The following is a 19,601-nucleotide window of genomic DNA, read 5'->3' as shown; positions in this document are numbered from 1 at the left end:
TCATCATCATCATCTTAGTGACTCAGAAGGCTGATACAGGAGAGTTACAAATTCAAAGCCAGCTTTGGCAACTTAGTAGGACCTTGTCTCAAAATTTAGGGGTGGAGGGAAAGCGGAGGTGGGGCTGGGAAAGTAGCTCAGTGGTAGAACACATCCCTGGATTCAATCCCCAGTACACACAAACTCCAATATCAAGACTGGAGAAGGCTCTCCCCACTCAAAGATTAGGAAGGAAATAGAGATAAAGCAAAATCAAGAGAATGAGGGCTGGATTGTGGCTCAGTGGTAGACTGCTTTCCTTGCATATGTGGGCACTGGGTTTGATCCTCAGCAGCACATAAACAAACAAATAAAATAAAGGTATTGTGTCCATCTATTATTAAAACTAAAATAATAATAATAATAGAATGATCAAACAGGTGTCCTTAATTCTCATTCAATATTTCCATGACTGAAAATTAGCCCAATCTTTAGCCATTTATCTTTACCATTTATCTTTGGTCCAAGAAGTCTTCTAGGCAATTACCCTATATGTTTGAATAAGCACCAAAAAGATGAATGAAGATTTCATCAGCACCGTTTGTAAAGGCAAGACAACCACCACCACCAGATTCTTTATACCACCTGTTCTCAAAGCACGATCTGGAGACACTAGAGGTTCTGGAAACTCAAACTATTTTCATAATGATACTAAGAGGTTACTTGCCTTTTTTACTCAATTCTTTTACAAGGCTTACAGAATAGACAGAATACAGAAGCAGATGAGAATAATGTTTTTTTAAAAAATTCAACTAGATGTCAAAGAGATTTGTTTAAAAAAAAAAAAGACTCACTAAATTGTTTTACAAAAGTTACTTTTCTTAAAAATGTTATTTTTAAAAATATGTAATATTAAAGAAAACTATGTTTAGGTTAATTGTTTCCAGCAAAGTCTCAGTTTTAATTTCTAAATGACTGGTATCAATAGCTACAACCTAAATGAAAGAGTGCACAAATGCATCCTGAGGGGAAAAGTTTGAGAAGTACTATCAACAGGGTATATGTGAGTTAAATACATATGTGGAATACTATGCCCCCTGCCCTTTGAGGGGGTACTGAAGATTGAACCCAGAGCTTGCAAATGATAGGCAAATGCTCTACCACTGAGCTATATCCCAGGTCTTTTTAACATTTTTTGTTGTTGTTTTGAGACAGGCTGTCTTGAACTTGTGATCTTCCTGAATCAGTAACCTAAGTAGCTAGGAATAAAGGTATGTACTACTGTACCCAGTATATGCTTCTTATAAATGACACAATCTGTATATCCTGACTCAAACACATGCCCAAAATATGATAATGGAGGTCTATATACTCAGAGTGTTACTAAAACAACTGCAGGTTATATTATACTGTTAGCAAGAAAAAATAGTACAACCATGTGTATCAATAATTAGGCCATTAAAAATGTTTCCTCTTTGCTTCCTAACATCTTGGTTCCTCCCATAAAACGAAATGTGAGGGCCTTTCTTGAAACTGGTTGCCAACCCCCAGTAAAACAAAACAAAACACTTGTGTGTGCACAGTGAGGTGTAATTTACAAAGGTCTCAGAGAAATAAAAAATAGTTGCTACAGCAACTATTTTAGACTGGAAAGACTTTACAAAAAAAAGAAAAAAAAAATCTAGCTGGGCATGGTGGTGCACGTTTATAATCCCAGCTACTCAGGAGATTGCGACAAGAGGATCACAAATTCAAGGCCAGCCTCAGCAACTTAGTGAGGCCCTAAGTCTAAGCTACTTAGACTCTGTCTCAAAATAAATAAATAAAATTAAATAAAAGACTGGGAACATAGCTCAGTGGTAAAACTCTGGGTTCAATCTCAAAATTAATAGTTGAAAATTTATACTGAAGTGCCTATTTAGTAATAATCAGCCCTCAATACTTAGGGGTTTCAGCACATATACTATTACTGTTGTACAGCAGGAAAATGAGGAAATGATAATAGTGATACAGAAACACATTACAAGTGAAAGGTTACCAACATAGGTTCAACATACTGTTTAGAAAAAGCATATATTTAGTAAACATTCCATGAAAACTGTCGACATTTAAAATTTCCAGTATGCAATTTTATTTAGCTAGAAAACTCCTTTATATAGATCTCATATCCTTTCACTAGAAAAAATAAGTTAGTATAGAGTGTGCCTATAATTTTTATGGCTCCCTCTTTAATATCAACCAACCAGTCAATCAAATTCAGGGAGTCTGGGAGTATCTGGGGTTGAACTTTGATCCTGCATTAGTTTTAACTTGGATAAATACTGAAGGATTCAATGAATAACTCCAACTGTCACTCCTAAGCAAGCAGCTCAACCTATCAGCTTCCCCAGAATACTGACCTCTCACAAATATACAAAGCAAAGGGCAAGGATTAGGTACTATGCTTCAACAGTGGGAAGAAAGCACCAGCCATCAAAAATGAGTTAATGGGGCCTGGTGCAGTGTGCACACCGGTAATCCCAGCTGCTGGGGAAGCTGAGGCAGGAGAATCATGAGTTCAAGACAGCCTCAGCAAATTCGAGGTGCTAAGCAACTCAGTGAGACCCTGTCTTTAAATAAAACACAAAATAAGGCTGGGATGTGGCTCAGTGGTTGAGTGTCCCTGAGTTCAATCCCTGGTGGTGGTGGGAGACCGAGATAATGGGGCTGGTGGATACTCAGTAGTACAGCACTTGCCTACCATTTACAGGACTCTTGAGTTCCATTCCCAGCAACACAAAAAGAAACAAACAAATAACAGAGCCTAAAAATATCACCTGGGTGGGAGACTAATGTAGGCTTTAAAGCTATTTTGGTTCTGTTCTGTGTTATAAAACCCCTTTTTCTGATATTTGGTTGCTGTTTGTTGCAGTGCTGTGGATAGAACCCAGGGCCTAGTGCACACTAGGCAAGTGAGCCCTGTCACCAGCCCTGATTTTTTTTTTTCAGGCTCATATTTAAAATAATGGCAGTTAAAAACTGAAAAGAGGCTGGGTGAGAGGGTACATACCCAGGACTCAGGAGGATCCCAATTTTGAGGCTAGTCTCAGCAAATAGTGAGGCCCCCACAAAAAAATGAAGCAAAAAAAAAAAAAAAATGCTGGGGATATAGCTCAGTAGCAGAGAGTCTTTTGGATTAAGCTGCCACAACACAAACGCCATCAGCCACACTTCATAAATGATGTCTTTCAAACTTCCATTATCACATGCAACAGATAAGTAAGCTTTTGGTTATCCTAGGACAATTTTTAATAGAGCTGGTGTACATGAGGAAAAAAATATTTAAGTAACCATTTCAAAGTGAAATACTTTCCCCAGTAGTGGTAGGAGCTCTTCTTAGTAACTAAGTATACATGTGGAATGCAAGATACTATACTATACTTACTCAGAGGAACAGCAATGAAAAAAATGCTGATGCTACCCACTAAAGCAGAGAAAAAATAAAAAAGACTTCTCCATCAAAAGTGTTCTGACCTTCCGTTCTAATTATAGTAGGGGTAGAAGCAGACCCACCTACAATCAAGACAGAGCTCTGTAATGTTCTATCAAGAGACAGCAGCACAAGCTTCTAGTGTTACCATTAGCAAGCATTTCTACTTTGAATATTTCCCCCATGTCTCACTTTTTTCTTGCCTCAAATAGTAAAAATTTAATCTGTTCAATTCTTGAGGCAAGTAAAATCAGATAAAATTATTTCAAAATTAAAACAGTTTACAAAACATAAGGTAAAAACCAAATGGGGGTGGGGGGTCTAGGATTTAAGTGGCACAGCGCCTGCCTAGCACAAGCAAGGTCCTGAGTTCAGTCCTCCACCATGAAGAAAAACAAAACAAAACAACAACAACAAAACCCCTACCATTCTCAAAGTTGGGCATGTGGCATGTGCCTGTAGTCAGAGCTACTTGGAGACAGAGGTGGGAAACTCACTTGGGCCCAGGCTTCCACACTAGCCTGGGCAATGAAGCAATACTTTAATCTCAAAAAACAAAAAAATTTAAAAAAACAACACTTTTCTTGATGTTAATCAGGTAATCCAGAATAAAAAGCATGGATATGATTTTATGTCAAAAGACATCCTTAAGGAGTTGTAGGTGTAGCCCAGTGTTGGAGTGCCTGCTTGGCATGTGCTAGGCTGTGGGTTCAATCCCAACACCACTCACACAGACATCCTTTGGGTGAGCATGGTGGTGCATGCCTGTAATTCTAATAACTCAGGAGACTGAGGCAGGAGGATCATAAGTTCAATGCCAGCTTCAGCAACTTAGCAAGACCCAGTCTCAAAATAGAAAATAAAAAAAGGACCGGAAACATAGCTCAGTGGTAAAGTGGCCCTGAGTTTAATCCCCAGTATCAACCCTCCCCAAAAACCTGCTAGGAATAAAGTATTTATTTACTTAGTGGTACTAGGGATTAAACCAGGGGCACTTTACCAATGAGCCAACCTGTATTTTTGTTGTTTGTTTGCTTTTATTTTTTATTTTGGACACAGGATCATGCTAAATTGCCCAATCTGACCTTAAACTTGTGAACCTCCTCCCTCAGCCTCCCAAACTGCTGGGATTACAGGCATATGCCACCACTGGCTTACATATTTTTGAGTTTAAAGAAACAGACTGAAAATCTTTAGAATTGTGGGAAAATATGAATAAATTAGCATTTATACAGTTAATTCATTTGAGCTTTATTTTGTAAACGTTTCATTAAAAAGAAAAAAACAAAACACCATAATACAATTAGTACTTCCAGCCCAAGCATGGAAAAACTCAATAATTTTAAGTTTCTATTGGATAAATGACTCATTTACGGAAAATCAGAAATACTTCCCATTTTGCTCATCATAATAAAAAATTCTCACATATCCTCTAGTGGAGAACAGGGGAAGCACATGATAATGGTTGACCCAACCTAGCAGTCAACACAGTTAACTTTTGCATGTAGCTCAGAGACATTAAACTATAACTTTGAATATGTTTAGACTAAAATTTATTATCACTTTGAAATAAACCTTGAGGTCAAGAAAAAAAAAACAGCAAATGTTTTAAATTTACTGCAGTTAATAAAACTGCCTTCACCATTGACTAGATTTCCCACTCAAATTGAGACCATAGCTCCTAAACTGAATGCTGACCTTGACCCAATCCAGATGTGTTAAGTAAATTACTCACCATCTCTGAGCCTCAGTTTTTCTATCTGCAAAATATGACTAATTATAATACCTACATCAGAGAACTGTTTTAATTACTTATGAATTATATAATTAAGACACTACAAGTAAATTGCTTGAAGAATCCCAGGCACAGGCTAGGATTGTGGCTCAGTGGTAGAGCACTTACCTAGCATGTGTGAAGCCCTAGGTTTGATTCTCAGCACTGCATATAAATAAATAAAATAAAGGTCCACTGACAACTACAAAAAAACAAACAAACAAACAAAAAAAACAAACCCAGGCATATAGTAGGCACTGGATAAAATTTCACTATTATTATACCTGCTTGTAATTTTCCTGTTAGGAAAACAAGTTAATCATCAAGCTAAAGATTACTTCACTAGTATCTTGGAACTTTTCTAAACCTGAGAAATTTAAATATACAAGGGTAGTACAGTGGCTCACGTGTGTAATCCCAGTGATTCAGGAGGATTGTGTGTTAGAGGCCAGGCCTGGCAACTTGGTGAGACCCTGGCCTCAGAAGGGGAAAAAAAAAAAACAAAAAAAAACAAAGGGGGTGGTGGTGCGCGAAGCAGAGGGGGAGTATGTTCTGGCACCATGACCCATGGCTGGAATCCCAGCAACTTGGAAGGCTGAGGCAGGAGGGCTGCAATTTGAGGTCAGCTTCAGCAACTTAGTGAGACCCTGTCTCAAAATAAAAAATAAGAAGGGCTAAGGATATAAATCAGTGGTAGAGTGCCCCTAGGTTCAATTCCCAGTAATGGGAGGGAAAAAAAATTTACAAAGGTAGATCAGCAATTTAGTTCAGCTTTTTTCCTATGAGATAAAAATTAAAGATATTTTGTTTCAGCCATTCAACTTGTTTTACTGCAGAGCCCCCAAACTTTCAAATGGAAGGAGAAAGATTAGTTATTTTCTAAGTGGTAAAAACAAATGGGAAACCAAACCAAGCAAAAATAAAACCCTACCAGTTCTTTGTATCGCCATATTAGGAGAGTAGAGTTCCTTATAATAAGTAGTTTAACATTAAACCTTAATATTTCTAAATACTTTTAAAAGCCTTTGTTTCAAGAATCAAATAAGACAGATGATGGAAGTTGAATGTATTAATTCTAATATGAAATTGCAAAAAAATTGTCCGAAGTATACATACTTTCATCTCAAAAGTATCTAACCAGCATTGGAGGTGTAGTGCAATAGCAGAGCCCTTGCCCACAAGCTCCAGGCCCTGGGCTCTATCCCTGCGATACCCTAGTATTCCAAAAAAGAAGCTAACTGAACCTAAAAGCCCATACTTTCAACTCACTATGTAAAAAGTTTTCCAAATGGGGGCTGGGGTTGTGGCTCAGTGGTAAAGTGTCTGCCTCACAAGGTATTGTGTCCATCTACAACTAAAAAGTATATTTAAAAAAGTTTTCCAAATGTACACAGATGTAAAGGCAGAGTAGGTTATTATGTGAGAGTCACATACCAAAGCACACTAATCCTGACATTCAGGTTGTATTTTATGAGGCAAAAAATAACTCAGTCTCTGAAAAGTATATCCATTACATTAAAAACATTAAATGCCCCTAAAAGGAAATAATGTTCACAAATTTATCTTTATAACTATAAAGATAACCAGTGAACTATTATACCCCAAATTACCATTTTTCAAATATGATCAAATACCAATGATACTACAATCTTCAATAACAGAAGAATCTAGTTTTTCATGGAATCAAAAGTTCTGGGTAAATTCCAACAGAAAAAAAAAATCCTAAAATATTTGTAATTAACTCAGACACAGAATAACTACAATCATAATAAACTGACATAATGAGTTACTATAAAAGCACAGACTAATGTAACAAGATATGTGGAGGTGGGAGATAACTACTTTCTTATTTGGAAGAAAAAAATCTTTACCCAATTGTGAACATTTCCTTTTACATGAAATTCGCAGAATGTCACTGAGAGAAGTGACCTTCCCTATAGGAAGTAAGTCTTTTAAAATGTGAAAACCTGTTATTTTCAAACTGCTTGGTCTTTGGACCTTGAGGGTTGTTTCAAAATACCCGAAAGAAAGCACTAGGGCAGATTCAAAAGTATCTGCCTACTTCTGTCCACCTGTTAACCAAACCAAATTATGAACACATATTTAAGCAACCAAAAAAAAAAAAAAAAAAAAAAAAGCTCGCAATAAAATGATTCCAAGTTTGCAGGAACTATACACACTTAAAAAAAAAAACAAAAAACCTGCATTCCAACGAGAAAGACAACCAACGATGGTGAACGCAAACGTACCCTCACAATGCGAAACACCATTTTCGCAGCTCAGTGTGGAGTTGGCAGACCCACGAATCTGTGTTGCCACTCAGCAACCGGATCAGAAAGATGTAGCCAAAATGTTAAAAAAAAAAAAAAAAAAAAAAAAAAGGAAAAGAAAGAAACACACACATACAGCGAAATGTTCTTAAAAGTATGCAGCAGGTAAGAACTTTCTTAGCTCAAACCAAAGTTGCACACCTGCTTTACAGATGGGTGAACCAAGGCAGATGGGACGGTGCCTTTCTCAAGGTCACTCTAGTGCAAAAGAAGAGCACGCTCGGCCTCTCCACGCTCCCGGGCGGCACAACTCAAAAGTACTTGGCCCTACTCGAACCCTCAAAGCCACCAGGCACTCCGAGGAGCGGACACCTCCGGCGCGCTCCGGGAGCCCCCGCGGCCTGCACTCCTCAGCACACTGCCCCTAGGTTCTCGCGGGCCAAGCGCCACTGCACCCAAGCACCAGGGAGGTGGCCCCGTGCCGTAGGGGTGGCGAGGGTCCCGCCGCGAGAAGCTGCACTCACCGTCGCTCTCGGCCCTGACAAGCAGGGACATGCCCTTCAGCCGCTCCACGTAGCCGGACGACACATGCCCGGTGCCCCGGTCGTCCCACTGCCGGTCCTCGTTGAGCGTGTAAACCTTCACCCGCCGCCGGGTGTCGGTCATCGTGCCGTCCGAGGGCCGGGGCGGGAGCCCGGCTGCAGTCGCCCAGGAACGGGGTCCGGGAGAGGCGGGCGCCCGCAAGCGGAGGACTCTCGGGCCTCACTGCTGCCGGTGACCGCCGCGGGCCCGCGCCGCCGCCCGCATGGCCAGCTCCGGGCCCGAGCTCTGGGCCGCCGCCTTCTCTCGCCTCCGGCTCCGCGGCGCTATTGTCCAGGCCCGGCCGCCCGGCAGCCCCGAAAGGGGCACGCGGCGCTGCGGAGCCTCCCGCCCCGCCGCGGTAGGAACGCGGGGCTCCGGTCACTGCCCTGCTCCCGCCTCCGCCATGATCTCCGCCAAGCTACTTCCCGCGCCGCCACCGCCTCCTCAGGCCGCCGCCGCCGCCATTTTTTCCTTCCTTGTACCTGGCCTTGCCTCCGCGCCCAGTGGTCCCGCTCCGTTCCCCCTGCTTCAAATATCCGAAGCCGACGGGCGCCTACTCTTGCTGCAACTGCTAACTCTGCCCGAGAGACTCCGAACGCCCCCGGCCGCCGCAGCGCCCCTGGCTGCTAGAAGTCGCTTTCCCTTCTCCACTGCCACCGCCTCTTCCGTCTTCCTCATCGAGCCAAAGCCGCCGCCATCTTGGCTCGCCCCTCAAAAGCGGCGCGCGGGGCCACCCAGGCAGCAGCTGCAGGGGCCGCCAGTCGGCCCCACCATTTAAAGAGACAGGAGCGAGGCCGGGAGCCTCGCTGCGGCGGAGGCTTCGGACGAAGGCGGAAGGCGGGCGCGGAGTTGCCGAGGTGGCGGGAGCGCCGGGAGTGGAGGAGGCGGGACGCTGGTCGCGCCGGTGACGGCCCGGGACTCCCTCGCGTTTCCCTGCACGCACCGTCGTGTGTGCGCGGGGCGGCGTGTGCGTCTGTCGCGTCCTGTGTTCGTCATCAGCTCCGCTCCAGGGTTCGGAAGGGGCGTGGAGTCGGCTTCTGGCCTCGGCGCGCCGGGCGGCGTACTGGCTGGAGGCAGCTCGCCGCCGCTGCCCCTGTCCGGCGGGCACGGGTAGCTGGGGCCTGGGGCTTTCGAGCGCGGTGAGCGCGCCTCGGACTATATTCTCCCGCCTCTTTGGGTACGCGGGACCTGCCTGGAGCGCGGGTCCCGTGCCTCGAGCGGACTCCTGTAGGATGAACCTGAGAAGCTTCCGGGATGGGACATAGGCTTGTGCAGCGAGGTTCGCGCAAGTCCGGGGGATGCCGTAGAGCGCGCACTGCCGTGGCGGGTCTAGGAACTTGTGACGGCTTTTATTTTCTGGACCTGGTACTGAGCCGCCAGTGCCAGTTCTAAAACCTCACAGTGCAATGCAGCTGCTACCTGCATTCCTGTATCCGCTATTAGAACGGATGTTTCCTAGCCTCTTTGTTGCAAAAAGAACTTGAAGGGCTTAATTGTGGTACCGTGTAATCAGGGTCATCCCCCATAACTGCAAAAACAAGTCTGAAACTCAACACTTGTAAATAAAACTGGAAAACCGCGAAAACAAAAGTAATTCTTTCTTTCCTTCTTCTTTCCTTCTTTCTTTCCTACCAAATGCAATCATTTTGCTGGGTGTGGTGGTGCAGGCCGCTCAGGAGGAGGAGGAGGTAACAAATTAATGGGGCTGGGGTTGTGGCTCCGCGGTAGAGCGCTGGCCTCACACCTGTGAGGCCTGGGGTTCGATCCTCAGCACCACATAAACGTAAATAAATAAAGATGTTGTGTTCAACTCCAACTAAAAAATAAATACTTAAAAAAAAAGAAAGAAAGAAATACAACAAAACATTTCAAGCATCTGAATGGAGTCCCGCGAAAGTCGCCCCCAAATTTGGTACCCTGGTATGCTGATTATTTAAAATTAAAGGGCCTTGGAGATCAGAAAGGCTACACTCGGATAGTCCCTCATCTGCCTTAATACTGTTCCCACAAACATCATTTACCCCACCCCCCATCTCGCTCCAAATTTTATGATCGCAGGAAAGAAGATGGTAATGAATCCACAGGCGTTGTCACAAGTTATATTTAATCTCTGTGGCTCAAATTCCAAAAGAAACCATTGACAAACTGATTTCTGTCTCCTGAGTCCATTCATCTCGCGTAAAATCATTTATTATTCTAAATTGCCTACACTCTCCATTTCCCTGTCCTCATATGAAGAGAGTATTTAAACCCCAACCATCTGGCTCTTCAAGTTTCATATTCTGTATGGAATACAAAACGTGCAAATATGGTTGCATGTTAAATAGAAGTTATAGGAGGCCATTGTTTTGAACTAAGCTCATGCATTCAGACTCAACAAATGGAACTAAAAATCAAACTGGAGTCCTGCTCACAAAAGTTCCAATGTACCAGAGGACAGAAGGAGACCAGGACAAGTGAGAGAGAATAGCCAAATTTTCCATGCAGGATAGTTTCCATCGGCATGATAATGAAGTTCCCTCTGCTTTAACTCTTACACACAAAAAGAAGTGACCTCGAGTAACCTGAAGTTAACCAATCGTTAATTTTCTCTTGTTCTGGCTCCCTGTCCCTTCCTTATAAGGAAAGTTGGAAATGAGCCATTCGATATTTGGTCTTTGTTTTTGCTTTCTTTAGCCTTTCTCTGTAAAACCTACCTCTGCTCAGTTCGTGGAACATTTACTCTAGTTTATAAAATTAAGTGTTGCTTGATTCTAGAATGGAAAATCAATTAAGATATTTCAATTGTAATTTTGTCCTTTCACAATGTTAATAAACTTGGGATGGCTTTTCTCCTGTTAGTTTCTATTGTCCCTTGGTTCTAGCAGATTGTTTCTGAACCTTCAGAGGGACAGTTTGAACTTCCCAACAAGGGGGTAGGAACAATTTTGTCTATTTTGAATGCCGTAAAACATCATTATGTTTATTCACATGTTAATAGTTTGTCTGATGTCCAAATTAAACATGAATCATTTGTAGGACTATCATATTCGGGGTAAAATTAAATGTAACAGTGCGGCCACTTTATGCTTTGAATATAGCCCTTGCTTCTCTGCCACTGCAATTTATTTTTAAAAAGGACATGTTTCTTCCTCTCTCCCAGATCCTCCCTAATCTCTCTCCCTCCCTAATCTCTGGGGGTGGGGTGGGGACAGGATTACCTTTCTTCTCCATTTTAGGCAGATTTATCTGTCCTTGAGTACACACCCACCATAGGAACAAAGCAATCCAGACTAGTACCAGAATAGCTCAGAAATGACTGTCTCCCAAATTAACAAGTGAATTATAACTGCAACAGAGTACTTGGAATGTAGCCTTTGAATCACCTTCTTTAAAAGCCCCCTGTTCCTGCTGATGGGCAGAATCCCAGCCTCTGGAACAGGAGTCTCCTGTGTTTCTCCTTTGCTAGCAAAGCAATAAAGCTTTTTCCTTGTGCTCAAAACCTCAGTGTTGGATTGGTATCCAGGATAAGGACTTAACTTAGCTTTTAGCAACATAAACAGCATGGATTACTTCTTAAATAGGACAAGGTTAAAAAGTTATGTTACTGACAGGAGTAAACATCAAGGATGAACAAACAACATGAATCAGCAAAAGGACTTGTTTTGGACTTGTTTTGGACTTTGCAGTGACTAAGTGACTTTTTAGTTGTAAACATGTTTTTGGTTATAGGATGACTAGATAGTATGCCCATGTTAGATAAGTTGATGATGTAACTAGGTAGTGTGCTTATGTTAGATAAGTTAGACACAAACAAGTTTGTTGTAAACATATAGAGTATATAAGCGCGAGGGAAACTCCATGTATTTGCTCACAATCAACTCTCATCGCCTGAGAGTAAGATCGTGCAGTGTGAGCCAGCCACCTCGTGTATTGCTTTGTGTGGTGTGCGAATAAACCAGCATTTCAAAAGGCAATCGAGTTCGTGCTTGGTGTTCGCGTACGTCGCGGTCCGGGGTCCAGTGCAGATATCCGGAAGGGAACTCCTGGTAACCAGACAAGGCTGAGAAGCTGCTCGTGACAGGGGCTGAGACTCCAACCCTAGCCCCTCAAACTTCCATTATAAAAATACTGTCAGGAGCCAAGAGAGTGTAGTTCCATGGAAGAATGATTGCCTGGCATACCCAAGGCCCCGGGTTCCATGCCCAGAACCCAAAACAAAACAAAACTCACAAATCTTAGCCCTAGGTCTATCAGACATAGTTTCAACTGCTCTCTGGCCTGACTGTGGGCAACTGTGGAACAGAACCTGTCCTTTCGTTTTCTGACGAGCACGTCTAATGATTCAATAAACCCTTTTATTTTTGAGAACTCGGGTTCTAAAGAGTGTTGGTTTAACACCATCTTTAACAAGTATCATCATTAATTTTTCTTTAATAATTGTGTCACAATTATTACATAACAAATTAAATATTTGCATAACTTATGAAACTAGAACAAAACCAGATGATTGAGGGATTACTCTTTCTGCTGAATTCTTTTTCTGTATCTTCCCCTCTCTCTGAATTTCATGGTGCTTTGTAACAAAATGTTCGTGAGAGCCATGAAACGCTCACGTGGGGGCATCTGCCTTTATGGAGAGAATGTAATGGTTATTATTCTTCTTACCCTTAACGTTGGGCACATGTGCAATTTGAAGTTTGGAAATGTCCTTAAAAATCATCTTGTTAGGATTAGAAAACTGAGGCCCATAAGGGTCAAATGTCTCTTCCTAGAACACCAGCTGAGTGGCCAAAGTGAGAACTTCGCTCTCCTAACATCGTCTTCATTAACATCTTCACTGTCAAACACAGCTGTCATCTGTGTAGAAGGCACATTCTGGAGCAGGGCAGCCCACAACTTAGTGCCCTGTCCCTGTTCTTCCCAGGGTTTTGGTTTAAGGCAGACACCACCATAAAATGATGAATGCAGTGAGGACCTAGGCAGCTAATATAGAGCAGGTGCAAATACCACCCAAAGAACAGGCTTCAGTACCTATTTTATAAGTTTGTGTTATGCACATAGGTCAAAGTACAAAGGTACAGTGGGAAAACATTACAGCATGGAAGGAACCATTATCCCAATCTCTAACATGACCCTACAAGTTATTATTCCTGTCTTCAAGATGAGAAAACTAAGGCACAGAGAGGTGAAGAAACTTGCAAATGTCACACACAGCTACTAAGAAGCAGGACCTGCAGTCACAATCCAACACTTACACCCTTGACCACTATTAGCACAGAAGAGGAGAGTTCTCTGGAGGAGGGTCCTGAGAAGTTCCCAGAGAAAAGAGGATCTTGATTCAGGACCGGAAAGGTCTTTAGCTTACATGATGCCAGCCAGAGATGTAGACAGGTTTATTTAAGAAAGCAGGTACACCAGCAAGGGAAAATACAGTCCATCTCAAGAGTGAGAAACTTTAAGGGATTCCTAGCTATTTTTTTTTAAAAAGGAAACTTGGTGAGAAGTGGGTATGAGAAGGTATATAGGTATGATATGGGTCTGGTGTTTTCAATGGTCTGCACATTCTTGAGATCCTTGAGCTGATCGATAGATAAGGCAGGAAAGTCCCCTCAAATTATAAGTTTCTCAAATATCATTTCTCTCTTTGCTTAATCTATTTATTGGTGGGCTAATTAACAGCATACAAGGGAATTAATTTATGGGTAAGATTTACAGATTCTCCAGGAATTGAGGAGTGATGCACCTGAAAGAGAGACTGGCTTAGGAAGAGACAGGCCTGGAAAAGTCTGCAGAACTTCTGAATTAAACTTTTTATCTCCTAGTCCTTCCTTTATGTCTCTTGTTTCTTCCACCCTGTCTCACTCTGCCAGTGATCTCTGCCTCAGTTAATTTGCAACTCTCTTCATTGAATTCAGCTAGGAATTTCCTTCATTCTATCACTATTAATGCTTGGCATATGATTGAGAATAACTTTAAATATTTATTATTGTGATTGATATCCTAGTATCAATTTGGCTAGGCTGTAGTACCCAGTCATTCAATTAAACATTAACTTAACTGGGAGGGTATTTGTAGCTCCGCAGTCAGTTGATCTTTAGTAAAGGAAACCATCCTTGAAAATCTGGGTGGGTCTCATCCAATCACAGTTAAAGACCTGAGGAACTTAACTGTTCCCCTGAGGAAGAAGCAATTTCTGTCCATGGACTGTGGACCCCCCTGTCAGCTCTTCCCCCAAGAGTCTGCAGCCCTCTGGTGACCTGCTCTATATATTTCAGATTTCCATCACCAGACCCCACTATCATGTAATCAAACTCCTTGAGATGTGTCTGTGTGAGAGTGTGTGTAGATGTATCATATACTAGTTGTTTCTCTGGTGGAACTCTGACTGATACAACTGCTATTTAAGATTGACTTAAAAATTCATTTATACTGGATGCCATGGTCCACACCTGTAATCCTGGTGATTCAGGAAGCTGAAGCAGGAGGATTGCAATTTGAGGTCAGTTTCAGCAATTTAGGGAGGCCCTAAGCAACTTAGGGAGGCCATGTCTTAAAAAATAAAAAATAAAAAAGGCTGAGACTGTAGCTCAGAGATAGAGACCCCACTGTGTTCAATCCAGAGTACCAAATAAATTGAATTAAAATTAATTTCAGTGGGGCATGCACATCTGTAATCCCAGCTACTCGGGAGGCTGAGGCAGGAGGACTGCAAGTTCAAGGACTTAACAGGAACTTGTCTCAAAAAAATTTTTTTTTTTTAAAGGCTGGGAAGTGTGGGGTGAGGTTCAATGGCAGAACACTTGCCTAACATGCAGAGGCCCTGAGTTCAATTCTTTTTTTAAGAATATTTTTAGTTGAAGATGGATACTTTTATTTATTTTTATGTGGTGCTAAGGATGGAACCCAATGCCTCACACGCAAGTGCTCTACCACTACAACCCTAGCTCTGAGTTCAATTCTTAGTACCACAAAAAAGAAGAAGAAAACTCACTTAAATCTAATCCTAAGTATTATTTATAACGTAACTGTCACGAGCAGCTTCTCAGCCTTGTCTGGTTACCAGGAGTTCCCTTCCGGATATCTGCACTGGACCCCGGACCGCGACGTACGCGAACACCAAGCACGAACTCGATTGCCTTTTGAAATGCTGGTTTATTCGCACACCACACAAAGCAATACACGAGGTGGCTGGCTCACACTGCACGATCTTACTCTCAGGCGATGAGAGTTGATTGTGAGCAAATACATGGAGTTTCCCTCGCGCTTATATACTCTATATGTTTACAACAAACTTGTTTGTGTCTAACTTATCTAACATAAGCACACTACCTAGTTACATCATCAACTTATCTAACATGGGCATACTATCTAGTCATCCTATAACCAAAAACATGTTTACAACTAAAAAGTCACTTAGTCACTGCAAAGTCCAAAACAAGTCCAAAACAAGTCCTTTTGCTGATTCATGTTGTTTGTTCATCCTTGATGTTTACTCCTGTCAGCCCCGCATATAAATAAATTAAATAAAGGTCCATCAACAACTAAAAAAAAAAAAGTTTACAAAAATATTGGAAGTTTGGGGAAGGAAAGCATAGATTGATGACATTGAACCTACATTGGCTATAGGTAAGAGCGATGGGATCGTGCCAAGTGGGGAGTTGGGATAGGATTAGTTGAGAAAGTTCAGAAAATTTAAGTTAAGGTTTCAATATAACATCCAGAAATGTGAAATAGTCTTTTGTTGATTTGATTCAAAGCCATTAGCTGATAAATCTCACCTCCACTCCAACCCTGGTCCTATAATTAAATTTAGGCCATCGCAGAATTTTTTTCCTCACCAACGGTAAGGCAGCTGTTATCCAAAGGGAGTTATGGTGATAGGTGTAGGGACCCGGCACTGCAATGGACTCTTCCGTGGGGAGGAGAAACTGGATTCCAGGTTGACTCCACTAAGGACAAGTTGGGACTTAGAACAAGGAGTGGGGTGGGGATCAGGAGATGGACAATTACTGAGAGAGTACATCAAGGAGAGGGTTTCTGTCTAAACTGATTTGGAAGAATTCTTGCTGAAGGCAGGCCGAAGTGCTAAGATACTCAGGTGGTCAGATATCAGGGTAGGAGGCTTTTGATAAACTAACTTAGCAGGATCCTAGCTTAGAATCTGAAAATGGAGTCAGTAAGGGCAGGGAAAGAAGCCCAAGTTTGGACAGAATCAAGTTGGTGGCTCAGAAGAGCAGAATAAAGTTTTGGTCAAAGGAGAGGCTTGGCCAATGTTACAGCTTGTCTTATCCCTCTCTTTACATTGTCATGAGCAAATCAGAAAGTGAAGGCAATTTTAGATAAAAGCTGGAACAGCAACAAACTGACCCAGCTTAGAATTTGTTACCACCCACAATTCATTTCTTTAAACATAAAATGTAGCTTACAAAATGCTGACAAGCAACTCTTCCTGTGTTAACAACAATCAAAACAAATGACAAATATATTTATAAAGAACAAGTTGAATGAAGAAGACACTGCATAAGTCTATCATTTGGTTCCCACACTTGAAATTATTTAAGATACTTCCAAAGAAGGAGCCGCCTGACTGGAAAGACTATGATCTACTCTCTGTTCTTCTCATTGTGCAGGTTGTTATTTTAAAACTCTTAGCAGAAAGAGGAAGATAGTTTGCCTTTCTCTTGGAAAGCTTTCATACCTTTTCATTCATTTCATTATAAACGTGACAAACACAAGCCCTCCTCCGGGAACAGCTGTTGCAGAAGTGATAAGCAGGGTCCTGGAGCCCAGTTGGTGCTTCATTGACATAGATCTGTAACAAAAGGAGCAAAAGTCTGTGATTTTTTTTAACAAGTTCTTTTTTATGACTTTATTTATTTATTTTTTAATGTGGTGCTGAGGACTGAACCCAGGGCCTCACACGTGCTAAGTAAGTGCTCTACCACTGAGCCACCACCCAGCCCACAAGTCTGTGATGTTTAACTTTTTGTTCACTAGGCAACAGCTTTCTTCACATTTAATGGCCTTAATTAATATGGCAGTCTGAACTTAGAAATAGTCATTTATGGTGACCAATAGCATGAGCAGAATAAGTAAAAATTATTTACTATGATGCGCATTAAAAGAAGCAGGGGGCCAGCTTAAATATTTAATTAATTATTTACGTTTGTGCTTCCCCTTCAATCCAGGAAATGCTCTGCTGTTAGAAATATGTGGTGGTTTTTTTTGTTGTTGTTGTTTTTGTTTTTGTTTTTTGGTGCTGGGGATTGAACCCAGGGCCTGTGTGCATGTGAGGCAGGTACTCTACCAACTGAGCTATATCTCCAGCCCAGAAATATGTATTTTTGAAGTATGCATCCTTGTATATAGCAATATACAGAATATATTGAAACTCCTCAACAGATTTGACTAAGCCCCAAATCATCTCCCTTCCTCATTTGTTACTCTTAGATTTTACACACCAGGGGTGTTGACTGTTCCTTGTTTCCCAAACACCAGTTTTATGTCTCCAAGTCCTGTGGCTCTGTCTAGAATGTTCTTTCCATCTTGTTTTCTTTAAGCACCTGCATAGGCCTCACCTACTCCCCTATACTTTCCCTGGCAGTGCCCGTCCTGGACTATCTTTGTCCTTTCTTCCAGCTCGGCACACCTGTGCCCTTTCAGTTCTTTGTTTTGTTACTGCAGATTGAACCCAGCCCTTTTTTAATTTTTTTATTTTTTGGGAAAAAAAAGAGGCCTCACTCAGTAACCTAGGCTCCCCAGTCTCTGGGATTGCAGGAATGCACCATCACGCCCTGCCCACTTTCAATACTTACCACCTGTACCCTGTGGGTTTGTTTCCTGTCTGCTGCTTCTGCTAGCTTGCAGTGCTCCTCCAAGGCAGGACTCTTCAGATCTCATGGACCTCCATGTCAAGTACATTGCCTGGAGTTTGGTTGGTGTTAATTTGAGCTGAATGCTGAACTGTTTGGTCAAGGAGGTGAATTAGTAATTGATGTCAGCTCAGCTCCAGCAAGAACCGATTTTTAAAGTCATATGGCAACAGAAGTTGTGACAAAAACAGTGATTGAAGGGATCAGAGAAGAGTCTTGCGGAAGAGCAGATGTGTGGATGACACCTGCAGGGTCCGATATTGGGGAATGGGGTGGGGGGAATTCAAGGCTGCAAACATCCGGGAGCTATGAACATGTATGGAAACTTAGGAAACCATGAGCAGATCAGCATAGCTGGACAGTGCAAACTGTGAAAAAGCAGGGGATTAGAAATGGAGAAAAATGCAGAAAATGGGGTTTGGAGCCAAATTGTAAAAGACTGAAATTCTAGTCTGAAATATGTGGGTGTTTTTCTGAAGGTGAATGGAGAGACATATAAGCCTTCTGGGCCAAAAAATAATGCATTAGAAATCTACACTTTAAAAAAATATATCCATTTACAATAGTATCAAAAGGAATAAACTACTTAGAAATAAATTTAAGGGAGAGAAAGCCTTGCATTCTGAAAACTATAAAAGGCTGTTGATAGAAATTAAAGAAGACATAAATGGAAAGACATGTATATTCCTAGATTGGAAGGCTTGATATTGTTAAGATGGCAAAACAGTTTGAATAACCCTTATCTGAAATGCTTGGGACCAGAAGCAGTTTTTTGGATTTTGGGGGAATGGTTGCATATACATAATGAGATATCTTAAGGATAGAACCCAAGTATAAATGCAAATTTCATTTGTGTTTTATATACACCTTGTACACATAAATTAAATGTAATTTTATGCAATACTTTTAGTGCACCTGTATTTTGACTGTGACCCATCACAGGAGGTCAGGTGTGGAATTTTCCTCTTGTAGCATCATGTTGGTGCTGGAATTTTGAACTTCAGGTTTTCTAATTAAGAATTTTCCACCTGTACTACCCAAATGGATCTACAGATTCAATGCAATTCCTATAGAAATCCCAATCCTGTTTTTTTTTTTTAATCAGAAATTTAAAAACTCTTCCTAAACTTATATGGAAACTCCCAATCGTCAAGACAAGTGTTGAACAAGAACAAAGTTGGAGGTCTCACACTTCCTCATTTCAAAACTTACTACAGAGCTTCAGTAATCTAAACAGGGTAGTGTGGGCAGAAACAGAGACGTCCAGACCAATGAAATGGAATAAAGATCCCAGAGCTAGGCAAGTGCTCGCCAATGAGCCACAAACCCAGCTCCTGATCAAGTAATTTTTAATAAGGGTGTCCAATCATTTAGTGGGACAGTTTTTGTACAAATAGTCCTAGGGAAACTGAATATCCACATGCAAAAAATATGAAATTAGACCTTTATGTTATACCATTAACAAAAATTAACTCAAAATTAGTCAAAAGACCTAAATGCAAGAGCTAAAGCTCTATGACCCTATTAAACAGGGAAATGCTTCATACCACTGAACTTGACAATAATTTCTTGCATACAACACCCAAAGCATAGGCAATGATGAAAAAGATATGTTGGACTTCATTAAAATTAAAAACTTTTGGGGCTGGGGATGTGGCTCAAGCGGTAGCGTG

At 41.6% G+C, this 19,601-nt stretch overlaps 1 protein-coding gene across 2 annotated transcripts in view; it reads right to left on the bottom strand.

Moving 5' to 3' along the window:
* Positions 1-8,165, bottom strand: part of Ppp4r3a (protein phosphatase 4 regulatory subunit 3A) — a 42,396-nt gene extending 34,231 nt beyond the window's left edge. For both annotated transcript variants that reach the window (XM_058577870.1, XM_058577871.1), the window contains exon 1: positions 8,017-8,165. In XM_058577870.1, the coding sequence (XP_058433853.1) occupies positions 8,017-8,158 (142 nt within the window). In that variant the 5' untranslated portion in view covers positions 8,159-8,165. The remainder of the gene's footprint in view (positions 1-8,016) is intronic.
* Positions 8,166-19,601: the final 11,436 nt, after the last annotated feature.

Source organism: Marmota monax, unplaced genomic scaffold (genome assembly GCF_021218885.2).
Source record: "Marmota monax isolate L192 unplaced genomic scaffold, Marmota_monax_Labrador192_F-V1.1 WCK01_AAM20220418_F8-fsc00017, whole genome shotgun sequence".
NCBI lineage: Eukaryota > Metazoa > Chordata > Mammalia > Rodentia > Sciuridae > Marmota > Marmota monax.
Note: the sequence above shows the minus strand (reverse complement) of the source record. Positions and strands in the feature narration are given on the sequence as shown.